The following is an 18709-nucleotide window of genomic DNA, read 5'->3' on the forward strand; positions in this document are numbered from 1 at the left end:
GATGTTTGTCAATGTGATTTTTTTTTACTTACAGAAAAGTACTTTGTAGAAATCTCTGCTTTCTACAATTACGACTGTACTGTTGTTTTATGAGAAAAGAATTGACAACAACAGCAGCTGAAGCTTTTATTTGGGACAGCAACAAAAAGAGGTTGTTTTTTATCAAACAGAGCAGTGCAGAAACAAACAGGCATAATAGCAATATCTGGGGCCTATACTAAGAAGCTGGTTCAAGAGTAAATCAGGTTACATTAAGAGGTAAATCAACTAATAGAAGAGCCTGGACTCCTCATTTTCTTAAGAACGTGAGGACTCAGGCTCTTCTATTAGATTATTTAACCCTTAACTTCACCTAGTTTGCACCTTAGCCAGCTTCTTAGTGTCAGCCCCAGTACCTGGATGCAATTGTTTTCCTCTGCCTGTGAGCGTATGAACGGTATGCATATGAGCGAAATGTCATGAGTTTAATGTTGATTCCATAAATGTAGTTCGGGAGGAAGCCCGCTGAGTAACTGACAGCTGTCATGACATGCTTCCGCCTTCATGGAGATTTAATTCATCTGTCTTGTGCGAAGGCTGTCGAATTGCCCCACCCCCTCTATTCCACTACACTAGTGGACCCACTCTACCGTCTCTCTACCAGTGTTGCCAGATTGGGCTGTTTCCCGCCCAATTGGGCTGCTGAGGATGGCCGTGTGCGGGTAAAAATGGCATTTCGCAGAAAACCCCGCCCAATTTCTGCCATAGAAATCAATAGAATTGGGCGGGATTTTGTGCTTCTAGGCGAGTTTTGAGCATGTTTTGGGCTGGAAATTATCAGCCTCATCTGGCAACCCTGCTCTCTACTGCACACAGGGGCAAGGGATACACAGGTTGCAAGCGGATCTTGTCCCGCATAATCTCCGCTTAAAGCAGGGGTGGGGTGGGGAACCGTTTTCATTCAAGGGCCACTTCAAATTTTATAAAGTCCTCCAAGGGCCGTACAATGAAAACAAACCAGGATTTCCCCCTGCACTTAAGACCTATATGGGGCACCTAAGTCACGCCCTCTACTTCCTGGTTCATGGGGCAGAGGGAGTCAAAAAATGATTACTGGGCTTGAAAATGAGTGATTTTTGGATTTGTGGTGCATAGGTGGAGGTCCAAGGTTTCGATTGGTGTCAAAAAAAAACACTCATTTTCAAGACCAGTAATTATTTTTTGACTCCCCCTGCCCCATGAACCAGGAAGTAGAGGGCGTGACTTAGGTGCCCCATTGAAGGTGGCCAGTGCCACCTTTACAACAGACCCCACCTTCACTAGGTCCCCTGAAAATATAACTTCACTGCAGTGGCGGAACAATTGTGCACAGAGCCCTAGGGCAAAACACACATATAGGGCCACCTATATGACCTGACAAGATCACAATTGGGCCCCCACCACCAATGCAAGAGTGCCCTGGGCCCAGGGGCAAATGCCCTTCTGGCCCTCCCTATAGCTCCGGCCCTGCTTCATTGTATTGTAAATGAAATTTCTAAGATTACAAAACATGTCATATTCCATGTGAAGCTCCATGACATTACAATTACATCGGGGGCTGGATAAGACGTCCTCAAGGCCCTCGAGACATAGGTCCCCCACCCCTGCTCTACACACAGGGGGGTGCAGGTGTGAGTGGATCTTGTCCCGCATGGTCTTCGCTTAAAGTGGTAGTTCGCTATTTTAGACATTAAGCCCGGTTTGTGTGACTTCTGGGGTGAAGTAGAGATGTTCTCATCACAATTTTGACATTTGGTGCTGAACGGAGCATTTGGGTATCCAAGACTGCAGCCCCCCCACCTTTACATTGACTCCAATAGAGCACTCAAGCAATCGATTATAAAATGGCATTAAACTTTTGTTTGAGAAGACATGGAACTCACCGTGTGGTCAGTGGTAGACAGCGATAAATTGACCCGAAAATTGACCCTATTTTTCCCCAGACACCGTTGAATAGCAGTAGACATCCAGCCAGTAGGTAGCGATAGTGTGTTGTTTGTGTAGACATCAAGGAGTGAGGTAGAACGGCTATCTTTGAGCGGGACTGGCTACAAAAACTACAGCTTGCATACAAACCATAGATAGTAACGTAAACAAACGCACCCCCATTTCCGGTTGCGCGGAGTAATACTAGTCAAACCAATACAATCAATGAAGACGGACAATAATGAATATATCTTCTCTGGAAGCGTATTTCGCGGTGATTTTCGAGCCAACATATCGCTGCCCACCTCTGACCACTCGGTGAGTTTCATGTCTCTGCAAACGAAAGTTTAATGCCATTTTATGATCGATTGCTTGAGTGCTTCATTGGAGTCAATGTAAAGGTGGGGGGGCTGCAGTCCTGAATACCCAAATGCTCCGTTCAGCACCAAATGTCAAAATTGTGATGAGAACATCTCTACTTCACCCCAGAAGTCACACAAACAGGGTTTAATGTCTAAAATAGCGAACTACCACTTTAAAGCATCCCGGATCCAGATAGGCTTCCGTATGCCGAACATGCTTACTGTACACCGAGCACTCAAGGGCGAACTAGTGAATGTACAGTAGAAGGCATGCTAAATTTGGTGGGCCATCGTCAGCATGGTAATGTAACCCGACGTATTACTGCGCACTACGTCCCCCTCAGGGGCGCGAACTCTTCACCACGTCAATGGGAGTCACAGTACAATACTGCTGGACCAAGGGACTAGTCTCCCGGTCCTACGGCATCGACACTTTATGAAGCTTTGGGAGGGAGGTTTTACTAACTTTCCACGCCAACTCTGCTAGTTAGCCTCCATTACAGTAACACTTCTACAAAATCTTGCATCCTATGTTTTTGCACAATTTAAACAAAGTGCCATAATGGATCATTCCATGGTTAGCCATTTTCATAGTGGATGTTCTCTTGCCTCCAATAGAATAAAGGAATATTATTTTCACATATTAGGATTAGAGAGTTATCAAGGGATAGAGGGCAAAACTTTTGCAAACATTCACAGGATTCTGTACTTCAAGTATTTTATACAAATCGAGAACTTCATATATTTTTTGACGAGGGACACATTTTAAATTGATAGATTATGTTCTTTGTAAGCTCAGCGCACATTGCACCAATCAAATAAATAAATAAATAATACAAAAATGACTTTAAAGACAGATCTCTTGTTTCAGGAAATAATTATGCAATGCACAAGAGAGACAGGGATCCAAGCATTTTAAGTTAGTAGTCATATGCAAGATGAGCGAGCGTCCATCTTATTTACATTCTCTGGTCTGTTCGTGTGAACTACTCCACCCAGTGAAGTCCATGTGTCCACATACAGGAGTAGGCTCTGGGAGAAAGTGGTGGCGCATTTTCTTTTCTGTTTTTCATTTTCTTTTCTTCGTTCTTTATTTCTTAACAATGTTACTGCTGCAGCATTCCACTCATTTGTCTGCAGTAAACGTTGAGAAAGCCTCATTTAGGGAGCCCAAAAGTGGGGATGAAAATGCACCACTGCATCCCCCTTTCCGGCACCTATGGCCTTGACCCCTGAGCAGGCCGATAGCCAACCCCCTGGGGAGAGAACAGCAGTCCTAGCCAGGCCGCGCCCTCCTATTGACGCAACACCTTCAGCGATGCTTCTAGTCAGGCCAGGAGCAATACAAATATCGTTTCCGAGCTACGGAAAAATCGGGAACTCCTCCCACTTTGTCGGGAAGGCAAACAACCAGTAGCAAACCAAGGCAGGCGGGTCAACCATGCCGTTTGGGAAATGTTAATTGTTATACTCTTGGTCAGACCAATTCTCGAAGAGATTTGAAAGTCGATGATAAACAGGTTGCAGTCCTTCATGTGTGTTGGTGTTTTGGAGGGAGACAGAAGGCTGTCGGGCTGGCCGGTCCGGCTCAGCTCAGCTGTCCACGGAGCGAAAGCTGAAGGCGTCTCCGTTCCTGACGGCGCCGTTGGAGCGGTTGCGGGGCCGGTCCGAGCGGTCGTGGCTGAAGATGGTGTCCTGCTCGCTCTCGAACTCCGACTCCGACATCATGAGGCTGGAGTTGTGCTCCGTGCTCCTGTGCTTGATGTCTAAGGAGAAAGAAGCCAATCAAATGTGACATGTGTGGAGGGTTTTTTGAGTCAGTAGTTTGTCAATACTGTACAAACAGGTGTCTCTTTACTAGCCAGGCTGCCACCCCCTGGACACAGTCAATTCTGCTGTATTATTTAACTTAGTTAATTTAACTTAGCAGCTTAATTAAGTTCTAGAGTGTAGTTCCTCCACTCGATGTTATTTCACCACAGTGGTAGCACACGACTAGAAGAATCTCACTGAAATGATTCCAAATTCTGCTGTATCCTTGTCAACGCCACCTTGGGGCTCAATAACAGCCCCTAGGGGAAACATCCTACACTAGACTGTAAAATATTTGAACTGATTCTGCACTTACAGATCTACACTGCATTTATAATGGTCCATGCAGTATGTAAGATTGGTATTGCAACTATGCTGCTCATTGAAGCTGTACTGCCTATTGTGGAATTTGATCAGTAATAAACTAATATGTACTACTATGACAAAAAAAACCCTAATATGGCCAAAGTACAGTATTAGGTTTCGTGGCTAAAAATGTCATGAAGACATGGAGAAGATTTTCAAGGTCATAATGAATACTTAGAATTTGATGGTAGTGGTAAGTATTTGTGAAAAGGGAAACATTTGTGAATGAGCAGCATGAATTCTGGAAATAAACTACCGGTAATTACTGTATATACTGCACCGTTAAAGGGACACTGTGAGATTTTTAGTTGTTTATTTCCAGAGTCCATGCTGCCCATTCACTAATGTTACCTTTTTCATGAATACTTACCACCAGCATCAAATTCTTAAGTATTCATTATATCTGGAAAAATTGCACTTTTCATACATGAAAAGGGGGATCTTCTCCATGGTCCGCCATTTTGAATTTCCAAAAATAGCCATTTTTAGCTGCAAAAATGACTCTACTTGGACCATACTAGAAAAAAAAATGTTTATTACTTCGTTAACTTTCATGTAAATGTCAAATTTGGCAATAGGCAGCCCAGTTTCAATAAGCAGCATAGTTGCAGTACCTTTTTTGACCATTTCCTGCACAGTGTCGCTTTAAAAGTAATTCCCCAGAAATCAGGTTCCTTACGGTATTTCGGCCTCAGCTCCATCCTCTCCTGCTCGTCCATGTTGTCCAGGATGGTGTATTTGGTTTTCTTTCTTACTTTGGTGCGTCTGGTCCTTTAATCACAAGCAGAATCAGAGATTGGAATCATTCACCATAACTATGTTTACAGATGAATATCTGTGCATGGATGCATGTTTGGTGTGTAGTATGTGTGGTGGATACATTGAGTAAGTGTGGATACATTGAGTATTCGGTGTAGTAAGTGTGGATACATTGAGTATGCGGTGTAGTAAGTGTGGATACATTGAGTATGCTGTGTAGTATGCCTACATGCATTGTGTATGTGAGTACAAAATGTGGCACTGTGAGCTATAGCATCTATTGGGGCGCCATTGGGGGCTGCCCCCTTGCATGGGTGAGGCATAAATGCAATTTCGTTGTGAGCAGTGTGCAGTGAACACTTGTGTGCTGTGGAGTGCTGTGTCACAATGACAATGGGAGTTGGAGTTTCCCAGTTGGGCTAATTAACACAATTTCCAGTTTAAATGCAATTTTGACAAAATATGTAGTTGCTGTACTTCCGTCAGCCAAGTAATTAAATGTATGGTATTACAAGAGACCGCTGTAAAGTGTAATGAAATGTATGCTATTACAGGAGACCGCTGTAAAGTGTAACAAAAGGTATGGTATAACAATAGACCGCTGTTAAATGTAATGAAAGGTATGGTATTACATGAGACAGCTGTAAAGTGTAATGCAGTGGTGGGGAACGTATGTCTCGAGGACCGTTTGCGGCCCTTGAGGCCGTTTTACGCGGCCCCTGATGCAATTTTAATGTCAAGCAGCTTCACATGAAATGTGACATATTTTGTAAAGGAATCTTAGACATTACATTTGCAATACACTTAAGTCATATTCAGGGGACCTAGAGAAGCTGGGGTCTGATTTTTAGGTGTCTACCTTCAACATAGGCATAAAGTGCAGGGGGGAATCCTGGTTTGTGTTCATAGTACGATCCTTGGATGAATTTGAAGTGGCCCCTCGAATGAAAAAGGTTCCCCACCCCTGGTGTAATGAAATGAATGGCATAACAAGAGCTGGCTGTACCTTTTACAGCAGCAGAGACAGGTCCAGCTGACGGAGAGGACGAGGACCAGCCCCAGGAACCCCGACACCATGACGTACAGCACATTCCACTCTGAACAGGAAGAGAACACATGTTACACATGGTACAGATGTAGAGAGTTACTTGTGCATACTCCCTAGTGCTGAACAAAAAGATTAGGTATTTTTTAAAAAAAGGTTTGCACACTCCTTTGGATTTTGTTCTTCTTTAAGTTATTTTTTCTTCTTTTTATTCATTCATTCAATGGCAAGCATGATGACGTTTCGACATTGAATGAATTAATAAAAAGAAGAAAAAATAACTTAAAGAAGAACAAAATTCAAAGGAGTGTGCGAACCTTTTTTCCAAAAACACATGGTACAGAACATTCACAGAGCGTCTTCATGTTTACATAACGCATGTTACACATTTTAAAAATGTGTTTTGGTCCCCATGTAAAGTCATTAATTAATTGTCTAATGTCTTGAGCAAAAGTCGTTGTATTTCATCACAGTCTCAGTCACAAGCAAGGCTTATCCCGGGCTTGGGTAAGAAAGAACCAATGGTAGGCACAGGCATGTCAAAGGCAAAGAGGATATTTAAATTAGGGTATGTCTACACTGCAGATATACTGTATGACAGGGATCCCCAACCTTTCTGGGTCAGAGGGCTGCCGAGGGCTACCAAGGGCTACTTTTGTTCAAAATCCTCTACTGATATCTTGACATCATTCCCAAATCACACTATGATTGAATGATAATTTGCGTATAAAGAAATAATTTCATATTTAAACACTAACTGTGACTAAAAGCTTATAGTCGTCACTATTTATTAACATCCTTGGAGGGCACCTCAGAAGCTCCTAGAAGACTACCTGGCGCCCGTGGGCACCACGTTGGTGACACCTGCTGTATGCCTATGGTTCAGGGTGAATGTGTACTTACCGCAGTTGCTTTCTCCATCCTCTAGGAGGCGCTGGAAGGGGTTCTCCATCCAGAGGGGGTCACAGGCACAGCTCTTACTGACAGGGTCACACTGGCCTCGCCCAGAACAGCGCAGCAAACACACTGAGGGCAACGCACGCACGCACGCACGCACACACACGCAAACACACATACACACACACACACACACACACACACACACACACACACACACACACACACACACTTTTAGTTTCTTTATCTACTCAATATTCAGCATGAGCTGTGACAGCACTATGCACATGTCTTTTGTGCTTTAACAATTCACATGTGAAAGTGGTTGAAAATATACAGAAATATACCAGTGAAATGCATAGTATACAGTGTGTGTGTGTGTGTGTGTTTGTGTGTGTGTGTGTGTGTGTGTGTGTGTGTGTGTGTACTGCTGTGTGTGTGTGCGTGTGTGTGTGTACTACTGTGTGTGTGAGAGAGTGAGTGTGCATGTGTGTGTGTGTGTGTGTCTCTGCATGTGAGTGTGTGTGTGTGCGTGTGTCTGTGTGTGTGTGTGTGCATGTGTGCCTGCGGGCGCATATGCGTGTGTGCCTGTGTACAAACTGTGTCTGCGTGTGTGTGTCTCTGTGTCTGCGTGTGTGTGTCTCTGTGTCTGCGTGTGTGTGTCTCTGTGTCTGCGTGTGTGTGTCTCTGTGTCTGCGTGTGTGTGTCTCTGTGTGTGTGTGTCTGTCTCTCTGCGTGTGTGTGTTTGCACGTGTGTGTGTGTGTGTGTGTACTGACTGACGGTGTCGACTCGGAGCACTTTGAAGAGCAGGAAGTCAGTCTTCTGCTTCAGCAGCTGGTTCCTCAGCAGCTTGGCCAATCGCGGCCCGGGAATTGTGCCGTCCGACCCCTGCACTGAGAACCTCATCACCGTGCTGCAACCACACACACATCAGGTACACACACACATTCACACACACACACATCAGGTACACACACACACACACACACGCATCAGATACATCATTCTCCATGTCCGCCATTTTGAATTTCCAGAAATAGATATTGTAAACAGCAAAACTTACTTTGGTCATATTGGTAAATATTAGTTTATTACTTAGTAAATATTCATGGAAAAAATAAATTTGGCAATAGGCAGCACAGTTTCAATAAGCAGCATAGTTGTAATACTTACTCCGGCCACCATCCTACACAATGCACCTTTAAAACATGAAACCCAGCCCAGAGAGAACACCACTCTGATGAGACTTCATTTGTCCTACAGTTCAGTACTGTATCAAGACATTTGATTGGCTCTTGGTGAATGTACCTAATATCTGATTGGTCGTGGAGTCCCTTGAGTGCGATGTCAGCGTCGAGGACGTGCAGGAGGGCGGCCAGCTGGCGCAGCACCGTGCTCTTCTGCTGCTGACTCACCTGGGCCACGCCCACCGCCAGCTCAAGCTCCACCTCCTCGCGCTCACGCGGGTCTACAACCAGGAAGCAGAGGGAATTATTATTATTATTATTATTATTAATAATAATAATAATAATAATAATAATAAACAATGATTGTCCAGCTCCACCTATGATAATAATAAAAAAAACAACAACAAAAAGTTTGTCATTAAATCACGACAAGGGAGCTTTTTTGTGGTGTGTGAATATTTCTTCCTTTTTCTTGTGCATTCTTTGATGTCCTGCACCCACGGCAATTGTATTTTTTGGGATGTGCGTGCATCCCCGGGATCAATAAAGTTACTCTACTCACACTTTTTGTAATATGAATGAAATGTGTGTTGAGCGGTCCTATGTAATGTAATGTAATGTAATATGTGCTGAAGGTCCTACCTGGTCCACAATGTAATGTAATGTAATGTAATGTAATGTATTGTAATGTGCGTTGACCAATCCTATGTAATGTAATGTAATGTAATGTGTGTTGAGTGGTGCTATGTAATGTAATGTATTGTAATGTGTGTTGAGCAGTCCTACCGGTACCACAATATAATGTAATGTAATGTATTGTAATGTGTGTTGCGCGATAATGTATTGTAATGTGTGTTGAGCAGTCCTATGTAATATAATGTATTGTAATGCAATGTGTGTTGAACGGTAATATATTGTAGTGTGTGTTGAACGGTAATGTATTGTAGTGTGTGTTGAGCGGTAATGTATTGTAATGTGTGTTGAGCGGTAATGTATTGTAATGTGTGTTGAGCGGTAATGTAATGTAATGTGTGTTGGGGTGGTAATGTATTGTAGTGTGTGTTGAGTGGTCCTACCGGGACGCACTTCCACAGTGGCGGTGGCGGAGCTGGACCTCCCAAGGCCGTCGCTCACACGCAGCTGGAACAGGTAAGTACCCTCCACCAGGTTGGCCAGATACAAGCAGCACGACCGCTCAGAACTATACAGGATGTCCTGCAATAGAGAAGAGTAGAGTAGAGCAGAGTAGAGCAGAGTAGAATAGTGTAGTGTAATAGAGTGGAGTAGAGTAGAGTAGAGTTACTTTAGGCAGCACGACCACTCTACTCTACTCTATTGTAGGATATCCTGTATAGTTCAGAGTAGAGTAGAGTAGAGTAGAGTAGAATAGAGTTACTTTAGGCAGCACCACCGCTCTGAACTATACAGGATGTCCTGCAATAGAGTAGAGTAGAGTAGAGTAGAGTAGAGTAGAGTAGAGTATAGTAGAGTAGTGTAGTACAGTAGAGTAGAGTAGTGTCATAGAGTAGAGTAGTGTAGAGTAGAGTACAGTAGAGTACAGTACAGTAGAATAGAGTAGATTAGAGTTACTTCAGGCAGCACGACCGCTCAGAACTATACAGAATATCCTGTAGTAGTGTAGAGTAGAGTAGAGTAGAGTAGAGTAGAGTACAGTAGTAACTTTAGGCAGCACGACCGCTCAGAACTATACAGAATATCCTGCCATAGAGTAGAGTAGAGTAGAGTAGAGCAGAACAGAGTAGAGTAGAGTAGAGTAGAGTACAGCAGAGAAGAGTAGAGTAGAGAAGAGTAATGTAGAGTAGAGTAGAGTAGAGCAGAGTAAAGTAGATTAGAGTAAAGCACAGCACAGTAGAGAATTGTAGAGAAGAGTAGAGTAAAGCAAAGCAGAGTAGAATAGAGTAGAGTAGAGTATTGTACAGTAGAGTAGAGACGAGTAGAGTACAGTATAGTGGAGTAGCACAGCAGAGTAGAGTAGAGTAGAGTAATTTTATAGAGTTAGAGTTAATATTGTTAAATGGCTAAATAATTAATTAATTACAGGGTGAATCTGCTCCAGTGGTCAGTATGGAAGAAAACATTTGCAAATTGGCTCGCACCTTGTACCTTGTAGAAAAAAAAACCCAAGAGTCGCATACGTAGCATTGCTGTTAATTTCATTTCCAGTGTTTCAACCCATTAAGACAAGGCGTTGCATTACTAAATGCCCTGTGTTATAATGTCATAGTAGTGTAGCACTATGGCATTTAACTTTTCGATGACTATTACACTATTGCATCAAGTGGCTACGTGGTATGTTTGTTTCTGATGACAGTGATGACACATTAATACATAGTAATGTGTTCATTTGAATGGATCATCAGCTATGCAATGGAGACTAAAATGGCACTACTATTTTATTCCCATCTGCTTGCAGCCTCAGGCCACTGACGGTGCCTTAAGGCTGAGAGTCTTCAGCAGGGTTGCCAATTCTGTTTGTTATAAGCAAAGAGTCTTGAGATAAGAGCGATCACAGACGTCATCACAGCGTAGTACGAAATGATGGCGAGGGGAGTACAATTCTTCTTCTACAGTCAGTATTGGAAGCATGGTTAAGTGTAATGCCACTTCCGTGAGGGTCGGAGTGTGGAACAGGTCATAGGACAGTCTGAATGTTTGTCAGCTGTCCTTAATTACCTCCAGCAATTACTGCTGACCAACAGCTGTAGTTAATATGACCAAAGCTGAACACGGACAACCGGATATCCTCTTTCGACCGATTTTACGGAGTACAAATCCCACTGACCATGCGCACTGTGTCTTCAAGCATAGAAATGTATTAGTTCTATGGTATTTAAGCAACGCTCTCGTACTACACCGTGACCAATGTATTTTCCATTGAGTGATACGTCTTATCCAATCTACGTTCTTTGTTCATAAGCGACTTTCGGCTTCTTCTTTTTTAAAGTGTTTATGAAACGAAAACAAAGTAAAGGAATTTGACCATTTCCAGGACAGATTCTGAAAGTTCTAAGCCTTGTGAATAAAATGGGATATTGTCTGGGTGATATTTTGTCCTAAAGTCATGTTAAAACGTTCCCAAAAAGTGTTTTTTTGGTGACATGCAAATTTTATGCAAATGATATGCGTGACATAGAAGGGGTGAGTTCACCTCATTCCACCTTGTTCAGATCAATGGCGGCTAGTACCAAAACAAAGCGCAGTGTCAAGCAGTGTGTTGCTGGAGGGCCGAACGGTGCCAGCTGCAAAAATGGCTACTTGACAGAAGGAATATCTTTGCACAAGTTCCCTTCTGTGCAGAATGATGGAACTGTGGCCGACAAGGAGAAGGCTAAATCAAGCTAGGGCTCTGTGGTTCCAATGCGTGGTTTTGAAGCAAGCTCTTGGTCACTGTTGTGCTCGGCACATTTCCACCCCTTGTGCTTCACCACAAATGTGGAGGTCGCGGGCATGGTTGGACTGAAGAGAATGCTATTGCCTCAAGCAGTTCCAACAATTGACATCGCCGGCGTGCAGACTGAAACTGCCCCTGTAACTGCTCGGGCACGAAGACAGGTGAGTGCACTGCTTTGCTTTAGGCTACTCGTTTTACCTTGTCCATCTGCTTTGTATGTTGTCTTCAGGAAAGGGTAATGCACATTACATGCCAAACCGATGCGAATGCTCTCGGAATATGCACTTTTTTATCAATTGCCATTCAACTGGTCAATAAATTGGTTTTGGGAGGATATCTGCACATCAGCGTGGTGCTCTCAGTCGAGGACAGCCAACTCACAGATTGGGCTACTCAGGGCTTTTTCTGAACGGGGAAATAGGGGCGCTCCACCCTCATACCTCCGTGGGTGCACCCTCATACTTTTATATTTATATATATATATATATATATTTGAGCGCCCCTAATAAATTTCTCATTCATGGGGGGGAACACCCCCCTTCACCCCCTGTAACCTGTCATGATGCTCCCTCATGCCAAAAAATCCTACAAAAAGTCCTGCTACTGCTTAGCGAATAAACAGAGATGCACATAGCGTAGGCCTACTTTGAAGCGTTGATTGTTTGTTTTTAGTATTGTGGTGCACGTGTGGCTGACGTTTGGACACACCTCGTCCTCAGAGTCCGGCTGAGGGACACGCGACACCTGTGACTTTGAGCACAAAAAATAACAACAGCCTAATACCTCAGTTTTTTCTCTAGTTGATGATATTTTTGCATGTAGCCTACATGCATTTCAATCACACTATATCGCGCAATTGAATCAAAATGCCCCCCATTTGTCAACAAATACACACGCCATGTCATCTGTGGGTCATGGCAAAGCGCCCTTAGCAACCGTAACCATAAACAAAACGAACTGTCAGGCTATGTCAACAATCGTCACTTCGCCTGTCAGACATGTCACTTTCTGCAGATGTATCAGTGCCTCTGAAATAGATTTGTGCTGCTGTTTTTTTTTCTCATGAGGTTGGATGTGTGGTTTTTCGACACGCTGATGTTTGTATCAGAATTTTGGTTCCTTTATAAGATGTGGGTCCATCAAATGTGTGTTGTTTTCTCAGATTGCCATACTAGCAAACCAGGGACTCCCCTCTATGATGTCACAGCCCAGCTCATTAGTCACACCAAATTTCACAGAATTCACACTTTGAGTTGCCATTTTCACAAGTTCCTCCAGGATGATTGGGTTCAAAGTCTCATCGATGCTATCAGAAAAAACAAGGCTTTAAAGGGAATGACCGTTTGTTTTCGTTTCATAAACACTTTAAGCTGTCACCTAAAATTCTGTGCAGTGTCGGGCTGCAATTTTTTGGCCATCTTTTTTCAGGGTTGGGTTTGATGTTTGCTTCAGCTCTGCTGACTTGAATGTGCTTCGATGTCTGAAACCTCATGATTGTAAATGACAAACTCTGTTTCTCTCACTCACTCTTACAAGTTCCCACACACAGACGCTCTCAAAAAGAGCAAGATCGCCTCTGACAAGGCACGTGACCCACCCACCCCATCCCCTTTGTTTTAGTCTTCGGGCGCTTCTTTAGGGATTGTTTTCACTCAGGACGCCTTGCTTATTTCTCTCACAAGATCTTGCAACCCTGGTCTTATAACCACAGCAGTGGCAGTAGATTTTTAAGCGACAGCTTTTTGCCTCGGGCACCAACAGGCTCCAGCATCCTTTATGTTCTGCCAACTCGGCACATTTTTCCGCGCAGTCAACAAATGTATAATTCATCATGAATATTCTGAATGGTGAGGAAAACGCAGCACATGAAAAGAAGAGATACTTCATTGCTGAATCACTGTTGAAGTCCATCGGAAAGATGGGCAAAATGGTCACAAAATGGAGAAACTGAGAAAACAGAATTTCTAAGCTTTCATTTGTCATCTCTACGATGACATAACACTATGCCTATGCCTATGGCACTATGACTCGGTCATTGCCATTCTGGTAACAGCAAATTTATAACACCGTGTTTTAACGGGTGAAGTGTTACCGATAAGGTTTCAGATAAAATGCTTCCCTCACCCCTGCGGCCGGGCTCTGCTCATCCCTGACCCAGACGAAGGAGACGTTGGTGGGGCCGGCGTTGGAGACGGAGCCCCGCAGCACCAGGGAGTTGTTGGGCAGCGTCAGCGTGTGACTGCCGCTGGCATGGGCCACCAAGGGCAGGCTTCTGGCTGTGGACGCAAGGGGAGGTAGACCAAATCATGAACATTATACTTATAACAAGGGCTCTGAATTAACACCGGCCAAATGTTGGTAAAAATCCAGTTTGGCTGGTAGAAAAGGAAATTTACTAGCGACTTTGTCTGATATTGAGTGTATGTGTGGCGTGTAAGATTAAACAAATACTACTATAATAATGTGTAAACAGTAGGAGTAAGTACTTGGAAGTATACTGTTACTATTACAAAACTAGAAATGCACTCAGAGAGTGCAGACCTCTGCCAAGGAAGCTGTTTGATAGAACATTTGACTATGTTACGCCCAGTGTTGGGGGTAACGCCTTACTAAGTAACGTCGTTACGTAATTTAATTACTTTTGGCACTAACATAGGAACGTAGCGCATTACTCTTCAAATGTCAGTAATTTAATTACAGTTACTGCGCTGCCGTTACGGGCGTTACTCGTTATAAATTTCAGCCTTGAAATCATCTTAAGGTCTGCTGTTATTAGTAGCCTAGTTCTAGATGCGCGAAGAGCTCTGTCTGGGCTGTTTTCCCCAGCCCTTCTCGAGCTCTCGGAAGTGGGTGTGTGAGAGCGCGCGCACGCAGACTGCTGTTCCTTCCTCGTGCATGCACTTGGAGTTCCACCTTCATTTTTTTCTACCGTGAAAGTGATTCCATGCGCAGTTACATCTACAGTCATTCCGAGTTCATCGTTACGCAAATGCATTCTAAAACAGCTGTACCCCATATCGCAAATGCCATAGCCTCTTTTGTGCTCACTGATGACAGTTAAATAGGCTACACGGCAAAAAAAAAACAATTTGGGTAGCTCCGTCAGCAGCAGCAGCCAGCGCGAGTCAAGTAATTGGGAATAATAACGTGAGAACAACAGCGCAAGCAACATCATGGCGTTGAGGCCGCCACGTTCTTCAGGCTATTCAAATGTGCCTGATCAAACCGTCTTCCAGCACGAACGGATTCTGCATTCGGCAGAATCTTTAAAAATAATGTTGATGCATATGCATATGCAATGCAATGCGCAGGAAACTGAAAGGCTTTGGAGTAGCCTAAGCTGCAACATCTAGGAGAGGATGTAAGCAGAGTGTCCTACCTCATTGGTATGGCCACCTCACCTTACTCATTCTGTTTTTATTCTGTGAGACCAAAAGTAATTGTAATGCTGACATGACAATAAAAGACAATATTCTATTCTATGGTGTAATGTTAGACTAGATTCAAATGTATTGACACTGTTATAAACAGGCTTACAGGGCAATCATGAAATGCATATTAGATTTGAGAATGACAATAGGACTATATAAGGGATTCCATAGAGGTAGGCCTACAGTTTGCACAGATTAAAATATTAGACCATTTATACAGCCGGCCTACAACCTTGGGAAGCAGGTGTATTATGAGGTGTGCTGGTTAAAATCCCTTTTCCCGCGAAAAAGTAAAGTAAAGTAATAAGTAACAAGTTACTTTTTAAATTTAGTAATAAGTAAAGTAATTCAGTTACAATTGAACGCAGTAACTAAAGTAAAGTAACTAACTACTTTTAAAAAGTAACTTACCCAACACTGGTTACACCCTATTTTTTTTTTTTCAAGTCTTTCCGCCTTGTTTTTGTGGAGTTAGAAACTGGAATGTCAAAGTTCGCAATGGTGAAGAACTTTTTAAAAATTCCTGGATCCGGATCGTGAGCTGGATCACCATCAAAATGTAATCACGTCTTCCTTTTGTCAGTTCCAACAACAAAATGTCATCAAAATCCATTGATAACTTCTTGATTTATCCTGCTCACAAACAAACAGACAGACAGACAGACAGACAAACCAACCCTACCGAAAACATAACCTCCTTGGCGGATGTGAAAATGACAAAAGCAAATGCATTGGCAGGAGGTACGTAAGCTATTGTATTAATTTACCCTCTTTGACAGTGACGGTGAAGGCAGCCTTGTCTAGTGCCCCCTGCTGGTCTTTCACGGTTAGCAGGAACTTGTGGTTCCCCGCCCTGAGGCCAGTCGCCGTGGTTACTGCTCTGCTCGCGTCCTCTATTTTTGTGCCTGGTGGACCACTGAAAAAAAGTATGTCAAAATAAGAGGCAATCTGATGCACACACACAAATGTACACAAAAGATAGTGCCCATAATCATCCACAAGGTGTGGCATAATTATGAAACGGTTATAATTATGAAGCAGTTCCTTGTCATCATCGCCAACACTCTCATGCCACAACAGACTGAGATGAATGCTTTTCAAGAACTGATTTTGGTGTGGGGCCTTTAATTAGTGTGATGGGACTCCTCATCTAGACCCGGTGTCTCTGTAGTGAGTGCCTACCTGACGGCTAGGTAGCCTACCTGACAGCTCTGCTTGTGAGAGCCTATGTGACGGCTAGATAGCCTACCTGGCAGCTAGGTAGCCTACCTGACGGTGTCTTGGTAGTGAGATAGCCCAGTGGTTCTCAACTGGAACAGTCTTGGGACCCACCATTTTCCACTCTCATTCGGTCGTGACCCAATTTTTTTAGCGTTCAAGTCAATTCAATGCAATTCTCAAAATGTAACCAAGACTCGAATGACTGGTTGCACGCTATCTATCTGGCATAAACATTCAGATTGTATCTATGATAACAGATGACACGGAGTTCACTAGCCTATCAAAATAAAAGTTGTAAATTGTTGCAGGAAAAGTTGGATTTTTTTTTTTTTTAGAATTACGTTTTTTTTTACACCAAGGCTCTGCGACCCACCCATGACCCCTCCGCGACCCACTTTTGGGTCGCGACCCACCAGTTGAGAAACACTGAGATAGCCTACCTGATGGCTAGGTAGCCTACCTGACGTCTAGATAGCCTACCTGACGGTTAGGTAGCCTACCTGACGGCTAGGTAGCCTAACTGACGGCTAGATAGCCTACCTGACTGCTAGGTAGCCTAACTGACGGCTAGATAGCCTACCTGACGGCTAGATAGCCTACCTGATGGCTAGGTAGCCTAACTGACGGCTAGATAGCCTACCTGACGGCTAGATAGTCTACCTGACGTCTAGATAGCCTACCTGACGGTTAGGCAGCCTACCTGACGTCTAGCTAGCCTACCTGACGGTTAGGTAGCCTACCTGACGGCTAGGTAGCCTAACTGACGGCTAGATAGCCTACCTGACGGCTAGATAACCTACCTAATGGCTAAATAGCCTATCTGACGGCTAGATAACCTACCTGACTGCTAGGTAGCCTACCTGACGGCTAGATAGCCTATCTGATGACTAGATAACCTACCTGACGGCTAGGTAGCCTACCTGACGGCTAGGTAGCCTACCTGACGGTGTCCCATTGGAAGCTGGCGATGCCTCTGATGGCTAGGTAGCCTACCTGACGGTGTCCCATTGGAAGCTGGCGATGCCTACCTGACGGCTAGGTAGCCTACCTGACGGTGTCCCATTGGAAGCTGGCGATGCCTCTGATGGCTAGGTAGCCTACCTGACGGCTAGTACGTAGCCTACCTGACGGTGTCCCACTGGAAGCTGGCGATGCCTCTGTCATCAGTGCTGCTGCTGCCGTCCAGAGTGACGCTGTTGACGGGCAGGATGAGCTGACGATCTGGACCCACCACAGCCACCGGGGCAGCGTTCACTACAAGGACAAGTCAAGGACACTCACTTTAATTATACACACTTCATTACACTGTAAACAAAGATGCATTCTTTATTATATACGGCACATAGTCATACAAGGATGCAGTCTTCAGAGCGTACAATTCTTCATTATACTGAAAGCAATTTAATCATGCTGATTTCTAATGCATGATATTACTCTCCATCTGAAATCTGCTACTTTTTTTTTAGCAACAAAAGCATGTCCGGTGTGTAACGCAGCCCACAGTAGAACGGAATGACTTTCGCAGTAATTACATAGAATATTACAGAATATTACAGAATATTACATATTCTGATATGTCAATTTGTAATAATCTTCAGTTTTTGGTCTTGGCTCTAGAGGAGGAAAAAAAGTGAAGTTTGGAGCAACTTATTGCATTTGATTGCAATACCACATTTGACCACATGCATACGGTAGACAGTGCCTTTTGGCTTTGGTGTATACAGGGACACCAACAAAACGAGAACGTATTTCAGGCAGTTGCCCTGCTGCCTTAAGTTTACTTAACTCAACTGGAGGCTTTCTGAAATTGAGTTACCGTCACTTACAAACTTAAGGCAGCAAGACTTGCTTTTTTAACGTTGAACTGGCTGCAATGTTTTACAGTGTACGGTGTAGGGATGCAAATTATCGATTAATTCATTAATCATTAGTTGATAGCCTTATCGATCGACTTACGATTAATTGATAAGCAGCGTTTTCCCCCCGAAATCTCAATGTTTCTCGAAAAAAAAACTACTAAATCTAAAAATTGTAATTAAAAATTGAGATAAAATACCACATTTAAATGAATTCTATTTCAATTCTTTAATCCAAAGGTGATTTAAATATTCCCACTATTCACACCCCTCTTCACACAGACTCTTCACATGCCCATTTCACCTGGGTCTTTTGTCAGTTGAATTGGCGATTAATTGCGATTAATATTTTTTAACCGATTAACGCATTGACAGATTAATCGATTAATCTTTTGCATCCCTTGTATGGTGTGTCT

The 18709-nt window shown here is 43.5% G+C and overlaps 1 protein-coding gene across 1 annotated transcript in view; it reads right to left on the minus strand.

The window, feature by feature from the left end:
* Window positions 1-3006: 3006 nt before the first annotated feature.
* Window positions 3007-18709, minus strand: part of kiaa0319 (KIAA0319 ortholog) — a 45319-nt gene continuing 29616 nt past the window's right edge. The window contains exons 14-23 of the mRNA XM_063198432.1: window positions 17562-17691; window positions 15984-16132; window positions 13910-14061; window positions 9450-9588; window positions 8495-8654; window positions 7963-8099; window positions 7192-7314; window positions 6250-6340; window positions 5164-5255; window positions 3007-4072 (exon numbers count right to left, since the gene is read on the minus strand). Coding sequence (XP_063054502.1) covers window positions 3900-4072; window positions 5164-5255; window positions 6250-6340; window positions 7192-7314; window positions 7963-8099; window positions 8495-8654; window positions 9450-9588; window positions 13910-14061; window positions 15984-16132; window positions 17562-17691 — 1346 coding nt within the window. The 3' untranslated portion in view covers window positions 3007-3899. The remainder of the gene's footprint in view (window positions 4073-5163; window positions 5256-6249; window positions 6341-7191; window positions 7315-7962; window positions 8100-8494; window positions 8655-9449; window positions 9589-13909; window positions 14062-15983; window positions 16133-17561; window positions 17692-18709) is intronic.

Source organism: Engraulis encrasicolus, chromosome 5 (genome assembly GCF_034702125.1).
Source record: "Engraulis encrasicolus isolate BLACKSEA-1 chromosome 5, IST_EnEncr_1.0, whole genome shotgun sequence".
Lineage (NCBI taxonomy): Eukaryota > Metazoa > Chordata > Actinopteri > Clupeiformes > Engraulidae > Engraulis > Engraulis encrasicolus.